At 47.6% G+C, this 17,485-nt stretch overlaps 8 protein-coding genes across 8 annotated transcripts, besides 10 other annotated features; all 8 read right to left on the bottom strand.

The window, feature by feature from the left end:
- TB927.1.1380 (serine/threonine protein phosphatase 2a regulatory subunit, putative) lies at positions 1,709 to 3,430 on the bottom strand (the record flags this gene model as incomplete). The annotated part of the gene is made up of 1 exon (XM_001218839.1): positions 1,709 to 3,430. The coding sequence occupies one exon, from the start codon at positions 3,428 to 3,430 to the stop codon at positions 1,709 to 1,711; it is 1,722 nt and encodes a 573-aa protein (XP_001218840.1).
- TB927.1.1370 (rRNA biogenesis protein, putative) lies at positions 4,537 to 6,576 on the bottom strand (the record flags this gene model as incomplete). Its single annotated transcript, XM_001218838.1, has 1 exon — positions 4,537 to 6,576. The coding sequence occupies one exon, from the start codon at positions 6,574 to 6,576 to the stop codon at positions 4,537 to 4,539; it is 2,040 nt and encodes a 679-aa protein (XP_001218839.1).
- A 1,017-nt stretch (positions 6,577 to 7,593) lies between these two features.
- On the bottom strand, positions 7,594 to 7,950 carry TB927.1.1360 (hypothetical protein, unlikely; the record flags this gene model as incomplete). Its single annotated transcript, XM_001218837.1, has 1 exon — positions 7,594 to 7,950. The coding sequence occupies one exon, from the start codon at positions 7,948 to 7,950 to the stop codon at positions 7,594 to 7,596; it is 357 nt and encodes a 118-aa protein (XP_001218838.1).
- Positions 7,702 to 7,707: a sequence feature (GPI-Anchor Signal predicted for Tb927.1.1360 by DGPI v2.04 with cleavage site probability 0.696 near 83).
- Positions 7,762 to 7,830: a sequence feature (2 probable transmembrane helices predicted for Tb927.1.1360 by TMHMM2.0 at aa 7-26 and 41-63).
- Positions 7,873 to 7,932: a sequence feature (2 probable transmembrane helices predicted for Tb927.1.1360 by TMHMM2.0 at aa 7-26 and 41-63).
- Positions 7,896 to 7,950: a sequence feature (Signal anchor predicted for Tb927.1.1360 by SignalP 2.0 HMM (Signal peptide probabilty 0.012, signal anchor probability 0.988) with cleavage site probability 0.004 between residues 19 and 20).
- Positions 7,951 to 8,110: 160 nt separating this feature from the next.
- Positions 8,111 to 8,116: a repeat region (telomeric repeat hexamer TTAGGG).
- A 109-nt stretch (positions 8,117 to 8,225) lies between these two features.
- On the bottom strand, positions 8,226 to 10,886 carry TB927.1.1350 (kinesin heavy chain, putative; the record flags this gene model as incomplete). Its single annotated transcript, XM_001218836.1, has 1 exon — positions 8,226 to 10,886. The coding sequence occupies one exon, from the start codon at positions 10,884 to 10,886 to the stop codon at positions 8,226 to 8,228; it is 2,661 nt and encodes an 886-aa protein (XP_001218837.1).
- Positions 11,465 to 13,693, bottom strand: TB927.1.1340 (FG-GAP repeat protein; intergrin alpha chain protein; the record flags this gene model as incomplete). Its single annotated transcript, XM_001218835.1, has 1 exon — positions 11,465 to 13,693. One exon carries the CDS (start codon positions 13,691 to 13,693, stop codon positions 11,465 to 11,467), a length of 2,229 nt encoding a protein of 742 aa, XP_001218836.1.
- A 458-nt stretch (positions 13,694 to 14,151) lies between these two features.
- TB927.1.1330 (hypothetical protein, conserved) lies at positions 14,152 to 15,372 on the bottom strand (the record flags this gene model as incomplete). Its single annotated transcript, XM_001218834.1, has 1 exon — positions 14,152 to 15,372. The coding sequence occupies one exon, from the start codon at positions 15,370 to 15,372 to the stop codon at positions 14,152 to 14,154; it is 1,221 nt and encodes a 406-aa protein (XP_001218835.1).
- Positions 15,373 to 15,559: 187 nt separating this feature from the next.
- Positions 15,560 to 15,790, bottom strand: TB927.1.1320 (hypothetical protein, unlikely; the record flags this gene model as incomplete). Its single annotated transcript, XM_001218833.1, has 1 exon — positions 15,560 to 15,790. The coding sequence occupies one exon, from the start codon at positions 15,788 to 15,790 to the stop codon at positions 15,560 to 15,562; it is 231 nt and encodes a 76-aa protein (XP_001218834.1).
- Positions 15,638 to 15,643: a sequence feature (GPI-Anchor Signal predicted for Tb927.1.1320 by DGPI v2.04 with cleavage site probability 0.1462 near 50).
- Positions 15,710 to 15,778: a sequence feature (1 probable transmembrane helix predicted for Tb927.1.1320 by TMHMM2.0 at aa 5-27).
- Positions 15,745 to 15,790: a sequence feature (Signal peptide predicted for Tb927.1.1320 by SignalP 2.0 HMM (Signal peptide probabilty 0.969, signal anchor probability 0.010) with cleavage site probability 0.670 between residues 16 and 17).
- TB927.1.1310 (hypothetical protein, conserved) lies at positions 15,822 to 17,114 on the bottom strand (the record flags this gene model as incomplete). The annotated part of the gene is made up of 1 exon (XM_001218832.1): positions 15,822 to 17,114. The coding sequence occupies one exon, from the start codon at positions 17,112 to 17,114 to the stop codon at positions 15,822 to 15,824; it is 1,293 nt and encodes a 430-aa protein (XP_001218833.1).
- Positions 17,051 to 17,114: a sequence feature (Signal peptide predicted for Tb927.1.1310 by SignalP 2.0 HMM (Signal peptide probabilty 0.832, signal anchor probability 0.149) with cleavage site probability 0.215 between residues 22 and 23).
- Positions 17,052 to 17,111: a sequence feature (1 probable transmembrane helix predicted for Tb927.1.1310 by TMHMM2.0 at aa 2-21).
- Positions 17,115 to 17,485: the final 371 nt, after the last annotated feature.

Below are 17,485 nucleotides of genomic sequence, written 5' to 3'. Positions count from 1 at the left end.
CATGTATGAATACAAGTACATATATATATATATATATGTATATAGACGTTTATTTAACTATATATCTACTTGTATAGCGCCGGTGTGCATATATAAACATGCTTTCGGACGCAGCATATGGGGCAAATACCCACAAAAATGTTTCTTCCTTTCATCTTTCACTCCTTTATTTTTTAATCATTCTCCCAATTCTTTGTGTGTGTTTTTTTTTCTTCTCGCTTTCAGAAACCGGGCGCCAAACAGTTAGAAACAAATATCAGCAAACAAGAACAACAACAAAAACACAGAAGGAAAGAACCAACTCTAACAGATAACGAATCTATTTTCTTCAACCTCCATACTGACGGGAAAGAAAAAGAAAAAAAAACCCTTACACTTGACCCGGCAAAGCAACAAAGGTGTAAAAAGACATGAACACACACCGACACAGGGCCACAAAGAGAAACAGAAACAAACACAAAAGAGAGAAAAATAAAAAAAGAGAAAAAAAGAAAAAAAGAAAAAGAAAACAATTCAAATGACGAATTGATAACAATAACGATACTCCCCAGTATATCTGAAGAGTGTCTTACAAAGTCCCAGGACAACCCATAAACGCGTCCGTGAAGAGGCAGATCTCAACCTCTCTTTATTTCCCCATCACATAAATGCATTGACGCACTGAAACATGACGTAACGCAGCACTCAATTCCACGACAGGAGCAGTAAACGCGAGAAGGCCATCCACTGAACCTGTCCAAACGCACACTCGAGAAAGTAAAAAAAAAAACAAAAAAAACACACAAAAAAAAAGAGAAAAAAAGAAAAAAAGAAAAAAAAGAAAAAAAGAAAAAAAGAAAAAAAAGAAAAAAATGGGGGGGAGGCGAGATTGTCGCCACCACAACCGAGGTGGTGCCGAATGAAACAAACAAACAAACAAAAAAAACATTCGAATTGCGGCAAAATTCAAATCACGAGTTATCAGTGCCAGTAGGCGGGATGGTGTGGGGACGAAAAGACAAACGGACAAAAATCATACATGTACGGTTCGGGGGGGGGAAGGGGAGAAAGAATGGGATGAGGCTCGTAGAGAAAAAAAAGTGAGAAGGAGCAAAAAAAAAAAAAAGGGGGCGATTCTATGCACTGACAAAACCGAGCAGAAAAAATTTCTTAAAAGTGAGTAAATAGGGGCATTCTTTTTCTTTATATATATATATATTATTTTCCTGTTCACTTTTCCCTTTCTTGGTATGATCCCTTCGCTCAACTTTCCTGCAGCAGCTTAAACGTCACCCCCTGAGCACGGCACGCAATCACACCCGAACCTGGCGCCGCTTAAAGATGTGCATATCTATCTGTGGAGTAGTTTGCAGTGATCAACAAAGCCGACAACGTAAAAGAAAGAAAAAACAAACTAAAAAAAAGGGGGCCGCGGCATCTGATTAATAGTATGTTGTGCGTAGGCACACACATACAAAAAAAAAGAAGGAGAGTAGCAAACTCTATATGCACAAATATAATATATATATATGCGTGTGGATGTGCATATATCGACACGGATAGATGATGGAGCTCATTTTCGAACCACATTATCACGTCACCGCCCACAACACACTCACCTTTTTTTTTTCCTCCGTCCCATCCCATCCCGTCCCACCCCGCCTCCCTTCCACACCCAATAACAAAAAGAAACAACAAAGACGCTTTATCATTCCAACACCCATCACAATTAATTCTCTGTGGCGGCAAAACGCACATCCACATCGGTGTCCTTAACCAATCGGCTTAGCAAGGGCTCCGCATCTGACTCTAAGAGAATTTTCTTCCGCTTGAACGCTACAATTGCCCTCGCGCATCTAAGTCGCACATTAGGTACATTATCACGTGCAAGGACACGGAGCATTGGAAGCACTAGCTGTGAGACCGTTGTACGGTCAAGTTGCTGAACTTCTGACAGAGATTCATAGAAGTGCGCCAACGCGACCCGGTGAAGATAGTTGTTGGCGGTTACCATTAAACTAAGCCTCGGGAACAATGTGTCACGGGACCATGCGAGCCCGCTCTCCGACACAAGTGAACAGCAGGACTGCACCGCCGCATCGCGTATCGCTGCCACACGGTCTACAAGATGCTGCACGCAGATCTCCACCACTTCATCTGCGCTTCTACCCAGAGAGGTAATAAGATGCGGAATCTGCGATATAACAACTTCACGTATGCGCCACTTCGGGTCCTCCGCAAGCGCAACAACGACAGGAATTAGTTTGGGAGCTAGTTCTCGTGCCTCTGCGGTATTTCCCATAGAGCTAAACCCAGAAACGAGGGCCAATCTAACATCCGCCTCAGTGTCCGTAAGCAACTGCGTGCAAGTGGGCACTACAGTGCTGCTCCACATCTCCACCGGAACGTGTTCCACAGACTTCAGGAGTGCACTCGCAAGACACATGCGCACGTGCGAATTGTCGTCGCTTACCAAACGGCAACCACCAGCAAGTACTTCTCGTTTCGAGGTGGCGTCGTGGCAGGCGGCAAGTACCCCAGCCATGTTAAACACAGCAGAGGCACGAATCTCTGCTTCAGAATCCTGAGTGAGCAAACGAAAGAAGGGCATGATTTGCTTTACGTGTGGGGGCGCTAAAACACCCGCCAGTTTGCCAAGGCGATCAGCCGCCATGTACCGCACTCGCCAGGAAACATCTCCCACGAGGGTTTTGACGGCGCCTACGATGTTGCTATGGGTTTCAGGAGGAAGCACTGTGAGAAGCGCCGCAGCCGCTTCGACTGCCTGAAGCCGCACACCATCGCTTGCATCCCGCGAGAATTTTGTGAGTGCATTAAGAAGCTCCGAGCTCCGAGTATCTGGGACCCCAGCCATATGCTTCCCTAGCGAAATACATGCGCTGCGGCGCACCATAATTTCTTCATCGCCACAGAGCGTAATAAAAAGGTTGAAAAGCTGCGTCTTCACAGATGCAGCCACATGTGGGTACGCTGTAGCAATTACGTACGTCACACTGGATCTACATTGTGGCGTGGACTGGCCCAACCGCATCACCAAACCCACAAAATCCCTTCTGGCTTGCACAGCAGCTTCACCCGTCTCACAAAATAGAGCCTTTCCAACTGTTTGTAACGATGAGACCGCCTCATCGCGGACAGTTACTTCGTCCAAACTACACAGTAACTCTAATGGGCCCAATATGCTTTGCACGTGAGCTGGTCCACCAACCTCATGCAGCATCGTTCCGAGTGCATTGGCGAAGACCCGCAGTACCTCATCATTCTCGTCTAGATAGTCTGTCAAGTACGGTAGCAACTCTTCACGGGTTCGTTCAGGTCCCAGTGTGGACGCAATTACGTGAATGCCACGCATGCTGTTTAACCTCGCCTCGGGATCTTCAGATCTGAGGTTGGCAATCATAGACTTGACATTTTTAAAGTGCTCTGACATCCCTACGATGAAATAAAAAAAACTATATTTAGTCTCGCACCTGTACTTGTTACTGTTGTCTCTGAAGAACGAGGATTGTTATTCTCTTCTGGTTATCCTTCCTCGGCCCTTGTTTCTATCCCTCTTCCTTACTGTCTATTCACTCGTTAAGGCGATCGCAGTAGCTGTTAATATTATTATTATTATTTAGTGGCTAATTGTAATTGTCGTCCCCCTCACACTCACCAACCACTCCTTCCTACTCTTCACTCCCCTCTTATTTAAGAAAGAGCCGTTCTCTTCCTGTAGAATTTGACTTTCTTTGCTTCCTTCTGAAGTCCTCAATGCCCTTTCCGCGCGATGATGTTACTTCGGCGGGTGTGGCCGCGATAATTCGCCCTCTTTCTTTCTTAGATATTCTCCTCCTCTTCTCCAATCTCTTTCTATATAAAACAAAAAAAATGTATTCCCCTCCAGCCTCAGTTTTCTAAAAACGGGGACACGGACCCGAATCACGTCTCCTCAACCGCAACAGTATGAGGGAAGTTACACAAAGGGACGAAGGACTACAAAAAAGAGGGGTTCAGCTACGGAGACGCAAACAATACACGGAAGAAAACTATCCCGCTGACAAGGCGCCCTAGAGAAAGAAGAAAGATGAAGGATTTTTGAAGAAGTGTAAGCGGTTCGGTTTGTGTGTCACAGCAAAAGGGAAAGGACACCAATGTTAAAGAGAAGCGAAAATATTTGCTCGTCACTGGGTGACAAACCCACACACTTAAATTGTGCGCTGTTATAAGGTTTCCCTTTCCTTTACTCAGAAACATTTTTACACGTTTGTTCACCTCCGCCTTTTCATTATTTGTTTACTCATTTCCTAGCTTCACAAAATGACATAACAAACGCAGCAGGGTAACCAACAGGGTTACACCTCCGCTATTGTTAAACGAACAACATTTCTTGAGACTGGAGAGCTTATTCGAAGGAACGAACGACGCAGCTGTAATTTCACTCCTCTTTATTATAACCATGATGAAAAAAGCGAGAGGAGGATGCCCTTCATTGTTCTTGTGGGCGTACAGGCCCCACATTTCGCCACAGTCCTGCTGTGGCCACCGCCACAACACTCACTCTTCCGCCTCACCATCATAATGTTTATCTGTTGCCTCATCACTAACGCTCGAACCCTTAGCGCTTGCAGATGTCGCGTTAAAGTCTTTGGTTGCTCCCTTCTTCACGCTCACACCTCCAGTCTTCACGGTGGGGTCTACGCTTCCAACCGATGCACTAATTTTTGCCTCCACATAACTTCGCGCCCGGGCCTTCACCTTCTCGACGTCTGCCGGCGTGCCGTGCGCCCGCTCAAATGACATGAAGCGCGTTAATACCTGCTGCATCACCTTCGCGGAAAAACTTGTGGAAACTGCACGCTCAAACAAGCCCCTCACGAACACGGCTGATGCAACTTCTGACCTTCGCGCGAGAAGCCCCAGTTCTTGATCCAAATACACGGACCAAACGTCAGACTTCTTGGGCATGCGAAGCAGCAACCCTTCAAACAGAGCACGACCATTCTCAACGCTCCCGTTTCTATACTCATGAACCCCGAGGTGTACAACTACTAATGCATACTCATCACGTTTAAGGGCGTCACTCATATCCTTTAGGACCCGCTTCAGCTGATCCCTTTTGTTATGATCAATGAGAACAGTGCCAAGCCGTTCCCACACACGCGGCACCTTGCGGTTCTTCGACACCATAGCCCGGCACAAGGATAGCAGTTGGTTGAACTTTCGTGTTGCTGAGAATATGTCAGCAAGTCGCTCATACACAACGAGTTCATCAAGGGCATGCCGCAACGCTCGTTTGAAAACAGATGCCAAAGACTCTGCTGTACCATGAAGGTTCTCCAGATTCATGTACGCAACCCACACATTCAGCCGCTCCTGCGTTTCACGCACGCCAATTGTAGTCAATGCCTTCTCCGCCACGAGGCGCGCCTCCTCGAACTGCTGCAACGATACATGATGAGTCATCCACTGTACCCAAAGGTAACTGTTGTTGGGAGATGCAAGCAAGAGCCGCTGGAACTCTTCCGAAGAAGAAGGAACTGCTGTCTCCATCGACCGCTCGTATGCATCAATGGTTTCCTCCAGTTTTCGCTTGCGAATTTTACTTCGATTCACGTTTGTGTTCTCGTCGTCGTCACTATCATCATCATCCGGATCATTAATATCCTCCACCTCTGGTCGGCGATCCCGCTTTTTGTCACGCCACGGAAAACGGCCAACTAGCCCCACTGTGGCGTGCGGTGTAGACGTGTTTGGAAGTATAGCACAACGAACTGCGGGAAGGCCTGCAAAGTGTTGACGGCGGGAGAGCACGAAAAACGGTAAAACATCCTGCAGTGCGGGCTCCTCGGGCACAAACTCCACAGTAAGCTGAAGGCAACTCCCCACAACTGGCTTTTCGTCTCCTGCAGCACTTAAACCCGGCCAGTTATAAATGTAGTACCCGATTACGCTGCACTCGTCACCGCATGGGACCTCCACGATAGCGCAATTGTCATCCGTACATGAAACGAGTACAGTTGCGGAGACGACGCTTCCCGCAGTAACCGATGTAAGAAGTTTCTGCAGCGCATCTACATCACTCGGTGTACGTTCAACAACATCATATTGCACTGTCACATTGACCACATCAACCTGGACATCGTAGTTAAGCAACCGTACTTCAACTGCCCCAGCTTCCTCACTAACATTTTCCAGCACTGCAACAGCGGGAATGCCACCAGGAAGGGATAAGACGACACCCTTCTCGGGTGAAGATTTCACTACACGAGCCATTGCAGTCGTCCCGAGACCGATGAGTGCGTGTTTGCGAAATAACTGCAGGAGGAGAGACAACACCGGGGCTGGGTAAGTAGCCGCTCCGCTCCACAACTCCAGCAACTGTACGCTAAGCAGCCGGTAGTGGTGAACATCACGCGTTGGACGCGCCACGGCACGGATGTGATCATTAGTGGCAAATCGTTTGAGAAGTGCAGCGGCTAATGCATCTCCTCCTAGTGTTTCTACAGTCAATTTACCAAAGCCGCCATTCCCTGGAAGTTGCACAAGAATACCGTCAGGGGCGGCATGATGCACGCGATACTCACGATACTGCATATGTTACACACACGCACACTTCTCCTTTTCTCCCTTCTTTCCTTTTCGCTCTGTTCGAGACGCTGTAAACAACTCTTCACACCCCGACTGTTTATAACGCAGGGAAGCGATGAGAAAAGCAAAAGCGATGAGTAAGAAGTTATTTGGCGTTTGATCAACACAGTAACGTGGGGGGAGCAACGACAGATGAGCAAAGAAGGAGAGTGCGCGCATGCAAATAATGGGTATAGATGCCTTGGTTCTATTTCATCTGGGCATTTGTGGGATTGTGAAATACTCAAAATAAGAGGAAAATAGTGTGTGTGTGTGAGAGAGAAAGCATATATATATATATATATATATATGTGTGTGTGTATATTAAACAATCTATGTTTTTTTTTAAACGTGATAACTCCCCACTGGATATGGTGAAACAGTGCAGCGCACCACAGACTCATGACTCCTTTGCATGCCCATTTCCTTTCACCTTCAGTTGCACTGTTTTTTATTTATTTGAATCATTCCTCGTACTTGCCACCATCTCCACCAACTCTCAAACTTTCACCGCCGAATCACATACACACACACACACCACCCGACCGCAAACTAATTAATACAAAAATCGAACTGAAACGAATCCATGAGGAAAATAACTGCGTTGAAAACACAGCTCTAACCCTCTCCAGAGATTCAATGAGGAATTTAAAGTGTTTGTGCTGTTACTGGCTCACACCTTCCTACACACTTTAAAAACAAGAAAATCATACATTTTACTTGTTCAACCACAGTTCCTTGACAGAAGTTTTTTTTTTAAAGTTACAATAAATACAGGGGAATGAAAGTTATGCAAGAGGGCATACTTCCATATCCCATTGCGGACGCTCCACTTCGTCGCATCTAAATAACGAAGTCTGCACAAATAAGGAAAATCCCCGTGAGTTTGGGGGTAAAAAAAACAAAAAACAAATGCCCTTTGCATCACTTAGTGTACAACAACAGCGAAGAAATTTAAAAAAAAAAAGGCACATTGAACAAAATCTAGACACCACCACCCATCACATTCCATTCACACGCCAATGCAAAAGATGATTTAAATTTAAGGGAGGGGGTACAGCACACGGATAAACAGTGGAGTAGGTTGCGGCTGCTTCCCTTTTCTGTTTCGTTTCTCTCTTCTCCATCTTTCTTTTTCTTTTGGTATGTGTGTAAAAAATAATGTGTTTGCAAGAACAGTAATAGAAACAAGGTAAAAATGGCTATGAGAAAAACAAAGCCAGACGGAAAGAGACTGACTGAGGGGTAACGAACCTTATTCTTACCTCGTGTCCAGCATACGAACTTTACGACAGATGAAAAGAAAAAAAAGGTGAAAAAGAAACATAAGGGTTGAAACATATATATATATATATATATATATCCACCGAACAAATCTCAACCGGTTTTAATGATTTTGAGACCGCAGTCAAGCCTCCTTCCCCCCCCAAAAAAACCGCCGAACAAGACAAAATACACTGGCGCACGTCCCACATGTATATCTGTGTAAGCATTATATAGTCCCTAACCAAACGCACTGCTGTTTCCTTATTATCAATTATTTTCCTTCTCTTTCGAATTACTAAATTCAGCGGTAATTTGTTCAAGGATGTCATGCGATGGCTACTTCTCTTCCTTTACGCAAAGGCGTGTTCCAACTTGCTTCCGCCGCCACGTATGGGTTTAACAATAACACCACGCCCCGGTGACGTAGCAACTGATGATGGCGGTGCACGCGCAGATGGACTTCGAGCTACCAACACGCCTTCTAATGTTGGTGTGAGGCTCCGCCGGCGTATAGGGCTGATATGAGTAGCACGAGGTTTTCTGCTGCTGCTGCTGGTATGGCAGTGGTTCAATAAATCATCATAACGTTGTCTCCAATACAACGCATCGTTACGCGCCGCCTGAAGTTGTGTTCGGTGAGCAGACATTTGCCTTTCCAAACTCTGCTGCAGCTCTTGGTTACTTGCAGACTCCTGACGTAACCCAAACTTCAGGCTTTCAATGCGTTCGTGGCGAATTTGGAGCCGTTTCTCCGCCAACTGCAAATCCAGTGATAAAACACTATTGGTGCTTTGAAGCCTCTCAATTTCATCCATTGCGCGTGCCAGACGCCCCTGCAACTCTTCATATTTTTTTCGGATTTGAAGGGTGTCTCCATTCGGGGACTCAACACTAGCACATGCAAGTTCCATCGACCCAGTGATTGTATTATTATTTCCTGCAGTACCGTCACCAAGAGCTGGTAAGGAACACATAGTTGTCCGACTGCTTATATGAGATGATAACAAGGGTTGGGAAAGGTTGTTAGAAACCGAAGAACAAGTCTCGCGTGTTGCTCCCAATTCAACCAAGGATCGCCCCTCCTTAATCTGGTTAGGGTACTCATTGCTCTGTGTGGCTAAATTATCTTCTGTTGTATCCGAATGACTGCAAAGCTTTGCGACAATAGCGAGAACTCGCTCTCTGTATGAAGAAATACGTCGAGATACAACATCCCCCGTAATGCTCACCTCGCCCAAGACCTCGCGGCAATGCTCGGCGTAGCGTCTGTAGCCATACAATTCTCGTACAGCGATCATGTGTTCCTCTTCCCAAACAGCGTTCTCCTCCCTCAACAATTTAATCAGCGCTGCTTGTTCGGCTAATTGGTTACGAATAGCTTCGGTAGTTCCTTGAGACACACACGGGTTGTCGTGCAGGTGACTAACTTCCGGACTTATACCCTCCCCCGACAATTCATCGTAAATCCCTCGCCGCACCACATCCCCCTCATTTACGGAGCTCTCATCCACCACCCCGTCGGCATTAATAACAGCGTCTGTTTCTTCCAGATGCCCCACCGCCGACGCTTCAGAATGTGGGCCCGGAACTGCAGTGTCGCACGGGCTTGCAACGCGAGTTGCGAAAGTCTCGCCTCCACAGGAAGATTCAGCCACGCCACTAAAACAGTCACTAATCTCCTCACCACCGTGGTTTCCGCTACTGGGAACAGTGACACCCATATCATGGAGCAGCTTTCGAAGTCTCTTTATCTCCACTCGGGCAAGGTCCAGCATACCCTTCAGCTCCTCCGCGGTAAGTTGTTTATTGACAATCGCTACGTTGCAAACGTTCTGTGCGCGCGCTCCAAAGCGCAATGTCGATAACGTCTCCTGATCATTAAATTGTGAAGGACTACAGCACACTACAAGTGCCGTTCGTGAATTGCCTCCAAGAGAGTCTTTGAGGATTCGTGTAAGTTTGCTGTCACGGTACGGCACGTGGGCCTGTTTGTCTGCTAGGCTCATGATCACATGACCAAGAGTTGTGAGTGACTTGTTTATCATTTTTGCTTCTTCCAGCTGCATTCCATCCACATGGGTCTTGGCAACTTTTTCACTCCCCGCAAGGTCAACCAGAAACAGTTTCCCAACAGTTGCAACGTGCTTCGTGTGGTTGACACTCTTAACTGTGATGTTCAACACACAGTGGCTACGGCTGCTCGCTTCATTGCAGGCTGTGGCCGCGGTAACTCTGCGACACACGCCTGAGTTGATAAGCTGCATCATCTCCTCTGCGCTTGACACGTACGGTAACTTACAATTTTCCACATAAAAACCTGAAGGGCCCTCACGTACCTGAAGATTGAGGTTTCCGTGGTCAAGAAGATCTCGAACACGCTCCATGTACACCTCAACGAACATTGCTCGTATCTCAAATTCTAACGCCTCGTCAGCACTATGGATCATATCAAAGATTTGATTGACGGCACGGGGGATGATACCCGCATTAACATTCGCACGTCCGCCCTGTGCTCGTACGGGTCCACGGTCATCGCCAGCGGTGCCGTATAAAGCTGTGCTGATGGTTCCACTTCTTTCCCTACCCACTGCTTCACCAGCACCAAACATGGTATGCGTCTTCCCACTTCCCGTTTGGCCGTAAACAAGCAAAGTTCCATTGTAACCCTTCATTACATCCTTCACTATGGGACGTGCAACCTCATTATAAATTTCGTCCTGCCCCACCTCTGGTGGGTAAACACGCGCGAAGGAAAAACGATATTGATCAACTGCAGTGTCTGCAGAGGGAAATCGGTTGAAGCCATCTCCACCTACCGAGTTGCAGGGAATCGGTTGCTGCCTTGGGGCTCCATTGGACCGCCCGAGCCGCTGACAAGATTGAACTCTGCAGACGACATGATTGGACCCCTCGAGATGAACACACAACCCGCCATTCCGCTCACCTGAACTAAGGGGTCGAAACCTACACGAAACGTGGACATTATCGGCAGAGGGTCGCGATGTTTGCATGAATCGGGGTGGTCAAATGATTGGAGGGAGAGCGTTATCGATAACAAAATTGTCCCCGCTGGGTGACTTGATGGCTTTTCGCGCACGGTTAACCGTTCTAAAATTACGCAGCCTCACACACCTTCTTGTGCTTCACCCTTTACCTCCCTCCCCCCCCCCCACAGAAACCCTCACTGAAGCGGCGTGTAATCTAAAGAACCGGCAAAAGCCAGCCAAAGGAAGGTATACGACTTGTGCGTCGTGCCACTTACAAAATTACTTTGTTTCGGCTTTATTCTTTTCGTCTTTTTTTTTTTTTTGAAACCCCCTCCCTTGCACGAAAGCTCAGAGAGCGAACAAGGCCAACTGTGTGGTAGTGGGTATCAGGCAACGGCGAAATAGAAGAGGGAAAAAGAAAAAAAACAGGTGACGTATGCACGTGCACTGTGAGTTAACGATAAGTAAAAGCAGATAAAGGAAAAAATATCTCGACACCGGTATGTCGTGTGTGTGTGTGTGTGTGTGTTTGTCAAAAAGAGACCAAAATGACAAGCTAAAACTCGTCAATGAAGTGAGTTCACACGTATGCAACGCGGCAACTACTCGCCCAGCTGCTGAAGCATCCTCCACTCCTTCTGTGTGAGGCCAAACGCACAAAACTTCCGAGCAACAAAACGCCGGTACTCCTCCGAGAAACGCTCAACATCCCCGGGGTTATGGCTACCTTTTAGAAGCAGGGCGCCGAGCTTCAACATTACAGCATCTTCATCGGGTGCATCGTTTTCCGTTTGGTCAAGGAGCTTTCGATTTGACTGTTCACTACCTTCATGGATACCACGACCGCCCTCATTCGTAGATATGCGCGTTTGAAGCGCCGAGGACCCACGATCACGAACTAAACCATCCGCACCTGTTGGTGGAGTCCACTCATGCGATTCACCACCAATTGACAAAACCACCACCTCATCAACAGCAACACTAACGAGAGAAAATCCGCATGGAGCAAGACTGGAGAGCGCCTCATTCTGACGCATTGCAGCAGCGGCAGTGTTACCGGCAGGGGATCCAGCTTCCCCATTTTCTGAAGCACACCCCATTACGGTAAAGGAAAGCGCACCCGCCTTCACCCGTGATGTGACAACGGTATTTTTGTGCGCATCAAGGGCATAACAGGTCCCGTCCATGGAAAGGAAGATTGCCTGGAACCCATCGTTTCCTACATTGACGACGCGAACACGTTCAACGAATCCGGCATCTTGGACACAACCCGACATTAAACACACAACCGTCCCACGGAATGAAGATGTGGAGCCTTCAACCGGCCCATCCCCTATTCGCCCCGGGGAAGCCGTTCCAATGCTCGAACCTGCGAGCAACATTTCGAATATGAACCAACGACCGTCCTCCGTGGCAACGGCGAACTGCGCAGCATGTGGCGCAGTTGCTACATCTACAGCTGCAGGTGAGCGAATAATCACGTCCGCGTCATTAACCTTAGGAGATGATTCCCCATGGTCATGTGTTGTGCTGGTGCTGGCAACACTGTCATGCTGCCGCTGATAAGAATGGCGACACTGTTGAATTTCCAGTGTTGTCACCGTGGCATTTGAGCTGCCTTGATGTTGCGAATATTTCCAGGGCAACAACCACGGAGCGTGCAACTCGGCGGTACTTTCCTCCTGAGGGGCCACCTGTCTACCACCTTCCTCAGTGGGAAGATGTACATTACTCTTCGACAAATGATAAAGTGGAAACTGCCACTTGGGTTCCAATGGTGCCGTTTTGTTTAAAGAAGTGCTACTGTCAGAAAGCGGAGTCTCCATTCCTATAGTCAAAGAGCCTACAGCATCTGTGGGTCGCATGCACGCCGAGGTTGCTGCACATCCCTCACACACGTACCCAACCATCGAAACCGTTCGAGGTTGATGGTGCCCCTGCCAGTGCATTATTTCCTCCCGAGAGGCACCAAGCAATACGATACGCTGGCTGCAGCAGACGAGCAATAAGGAGCATCTGCGCCAGGTTTCCATCGTAAATGATGCTGTAGTAGTGCTGCTGCTTTCCGCGCACGTAAGGTGGTCATCTCTGGAAGGTGGCAGTGCAGTCCCGTTGGCCGGCACAATAAACGATTTTATGGAGGAAACATGGGAGTGAAGAAAAAGCAACCCAAGCCGTTCACCAAGAGGCGAAACGGAATAAACGTACACATGACCATCATATGATCCCAAGAAAACAATGTTTCCCTCGCCGCTTTTCTCATCGACGCCAATATCACCGCAAATGCAGTTTGGCGGGATGGAAAAGATGTAAGAGGCCCCACAGGGTTGATACTCCTTGTCCAAACATTCACTGTAGACCCCGCTGTGGCTTCCCCCAGAACACATCTCCGAACCCATGACACCGGCGGTTGCATCTTCATCCCTCTTGCGAGAAGATGTCGTAGACCCACCACGAGATGAGCAGGCTATAGTTTTACTGCCAGTAATGAATCCCTCTATCACTTCACATTGTCCTTCCAGTGTCACCAAAAGGAGACGAAGCGTCTTTGCGCTATAAAGAACCACAGAAATCGTGGCAGGAATCGTTCGAGAATACACGGGTGTCCTGTAACCCATCTTCAACAACAGCAACTGCCCCTCTGTTGTGCCAATAATTACCTCTTCCACACCGTCACCATCCACATCTGCGGTGATGAGGCCACTTGGGGTGATGGAGCCTTGAGGTGCCATACGGCGGAATGCCCACGCATCAAGGGGAATGGCAGGTAATCGCCGCTCAGTTCTCCCGTCTCGAATATCGCTCGCATCCCTTTTGGTACTGCATGCCATAAATGACAAAATTCACTCTCCTTTCCCCCCTCCCTCCCCCCTGGTAAGGTCCTTCGACAGGTCGAAGAGGATATGGGTGTCAATAATAAATTAAATCAAAACTGAGCACTGAAAAGAAAAACAAACAAGGAGATTCTAAAAAAAGAAGAGAGTAATTCCCTCCTGGCGTTTAAATGGATATCAACAGAAAAAAATTCTCCTTGAATATTACGACATACTTAAAGGATATACTATTATGAAGAGGTGCCATGCGCGCTTGCAGGTAACCTAATACATTAAGGAGTGGTAATGTGACTATATGTATTTTTTTTTCCTTTCGTTGACGCTCTTATCTGTGAACGGATAGCTCCAACCATATCCACCACCCATCTTCGTTGAGTTGGAAGTGCCTTTCCTAACAATATGGTTTGAACTCCAACAACACGACAGGTAAATCCAATGATGTGAAAGGATGTCACTCATTGGGGTCGGAACGTTTTAACACGATGGTCCCGCGTACCAACTCCCTCAAATCCTTGAAAGCGGGGGACTGTATCGCTTTCCCTAAAAACCTCGTCAAACTTCAGCTCGCTCTCCTTGTCAATTAACATCTCGCGTAATCGATTGAATTCCTGCTGAATGTGCCGCACACGCGACGCCTGCACACGCCGACCGCAGTTCACATAATTCACGAAATCCTCCACCACGTATGGTGAGTTACTCGGGCGTTGCGTAGTTTCATTTTGCATCGATGCGCTAAAGTCATTTTCATCGAGTGGACCATCCTCCTTGTGTTCAGCGATATGTTTCTCCCACTCCAATCGTTTCCTCGAGCCCAGTAACTCCAAGTGCCGCCGTACCACCCGTTCATAGACAGTACGATGGCGACGAGGATGAATGAGACTTACCGTTCCGGCACTAAAGTCATATTTTGCATAATATTCCGCAAAACGCTGAAGACAAAAGAAAACAGCCTCTCCAAGTTTCTCGTCGTCATCATGTAGCGAATCATATATGGGTGGCAACTTAAACTCTTGGAGAAGCATCTCTGCATCGGCAACGGTTAGCTCGCCAAACTCACCCGTCGGCTTTGAAAACACAGGAAGCAAACCGAGTTCCTGCAGCACCATGAGGGCCATTGTGGTCACGGTGAAACTATTAAATGTACTCCGCTCCGGGGCAATCACTTCACGCGCCTTTCCCCACGCCTTAACCAGGTGAATATACGCTCCGTAAAAGTCAGGGAAAACTTGACGTATGGCACACAGTATCTTCGAGTTCTCCACACCTCCTATATTGCCGATACTGACATCACAATGAATACCCGTCACACCGTCAGTAAACTGCACTACCGGAATACGGGCGCGTATGTACCGCACGTCCTCCATCCCCATGGCTGATGCTTCCTTACCGAAGCGCGTCATGCGTTTGTTGTTTTGCTCATCCACCCGCTCCATCCCCTGAAGCCATGGTGAAAAATTTCGATACGTAAGGGAAATATCTGCATCAGAGTGAGGTGTGCAAAAGCCGCTAACATGGGAGCCAAACAACTCAACATGAGCTTTATTAACCGCAAGCATACCAATGTCGAGCACACGCTTCTGTAGCTCATGTATAACAACGCTGTGCTCAGGAGGAGGAAGGGATGCGCGGTAGTGCGCCATCATACCTCTAATAAACTCTCGTTTGGCTACATTCATCTATGCACCCCAATCACTGCTTCCATTGTGAAGATTGAATGGGAAGGTACGATACAAACAGAAGAAAAAAGATACATGCGGCCATAGTTCGGCACACTGTATAAAACACACTTATTTCTATACGTGTCAGCTCTTTGCGTTCCTTCCACTTCTCGCCTCTTTCTGCGAGGTGAAGCACCTAAAGTATTCACTGAGGGCAAATGCACAACGACGCTGCGCAAAGGCATACACATTCAACGTAAATGTCACCGCATTTACCCTCGCCTCGCGACTGGATCTCCTCATTTCGCTCACCCGTAAATACTACCTTAAATGAAAGGCAGATTTCACTTCTCCAGTTGAGAATCACACCGGCACCACCATCGTACAGCCCAAGGCACAATGAAAAAATATAAAACACACATACACACACACACATATATATAAAAGGCGGCAACGGTTATTCATCGTCACAATGCACCGCGCCCCATCATAAAACTATTTAGCGAGGGAGTCGCCACCGTCCCAACGTCATCCATGGGCGAAAACCAGGGATAAACGCCACCGTCCACCACGTCTTCTGGGAGGGGAATATTAAATGACAAACCCGCGCCACGCGGATACAACATGCGATAGTTAACAAGGCGGAGAAACAAAAACTTAGCTACAACCGGAACGGCGAAGAAATCGCGAATCCCATGGAAACTAAAGACCGTGGACATTTTGAAGGAGAACGTTGGCTCCGATTCAAGCCATAAAGTACACTGGAGGTACGGCTTTCGCTGAGTATCCATCGTGGCATTTTCATGCTTCAGCGTGGCATGCAGTCTCACATGGGCTTTGATGTATTCAACGTCACTAACACGAATAAACACCGGTAATCGCCTTCCACGTGCGAGGCAAATATCAGCCTGCAACCTTACGTCAATATCCCCAGCATACTCCACTTCAGCCTCCAGTTCAATTGCTGTTGCCGGCAGTGGAGGTAAACACGATAGAATGGGGTTTGCCGCTGACGGCGCAGCTGCCACAGCCTCGTCCGGGTGCATTTCGTTGTGCCATTTCTCCGTACCGTCACCTGTTGGATACAAGGTAAGTTGAGAGGGACGAAGCTTCGTTTTGTGCGAAACCACTGGTTTAACTCCGGTGGCATTGATACTAGTGGAGGTGTTAGCGTTAAGGGCGGGTGGTACAACAACTGTGGAAGGCGTGGCAGTGTCTTTATCACCAGATCCGGGGCTGCCACTCCCTGTCGCCGGAGCAGCAGAACCTGGTGGGACGGATTCCATTCCTGTACGGTTTATTACCCGTATGGCTCGTATAATGGGTGGCTTATCGCCAAGTGAATGTATGTTGAAAGTTGCGCATGCAGCTATGCCACGATCCTCTAGCAGTGCCTCCACATGTTCCTCAATTAATCTTACAAAACGCCATGCATCCCCACCAACTCCGCCACCGCCACCGCAGCTTTTATCCTCACGCCGCGCTGAGTTGGCCGCAAAATCTCCTTCGCACGAATTGTTTTGGCTTTGCCCTCGCTGCTCCCTCGTGTCGGGTTCATTCCCTTCACGCATCGCGCTATAAAAAATGTCAAACACAGCACTCGTTAATCGCTCCAACCATATGCATGTCTCACCTTGATGCCGTGACACACGCGTACGGCGCGAGGGAAGGTGTCGGACGCGAGTTTTCTTCACCCGCAATAGGGCGGTAAAGAATAGAACAAACCCGATGACGCGTACGAGAGCAACTAGAAGTGACATTCTGCTATTAACATAAAGGCTTTTCACACACACACCTTCCCCTCTTACACAAATGAATCGCAAGAGTACCGTTTTTATTTGGGGAAGCAATCACGTTGATAATAAAAATGAGAAATAAGGACAATAAAGTGGGAAGAGTAAATGAATAAACAAATAAACACGTACATGCATATATATATATATATATACTGAAACTTCAGTCAGCGCGACCACAGATTTGATGGTTTTCAACAAGCGTAGATATCACGATGTGAAATCACTTCAACAATGTATTCGTGCGCGTTACAAAACTAATAGAACACGCAGCGTTAGCGGAAGTGTTTTTAAAGAGCCGGCAGTAATCATACAGCCAGCAGCGGGTAGTAGTAATA

The sequence above is a fragment of the Trypanosoma brucei genome, chromosome 1 (assembly GCF_000002445.2).
Source record: "Trypanosoma brucei brucei TREU927 chromosome 1, complete sequence".
Classification (NCBI taxonomy): Eukaryota; Euglenozoa; class Kinetoplastea; order Trypanosomatida; family Trypanosomatidae; genus Trypanosoma; species Trypanosoma brucei.
This window is presented reverse-complemented; position numbering and strand designations above follow the sequence as displayed.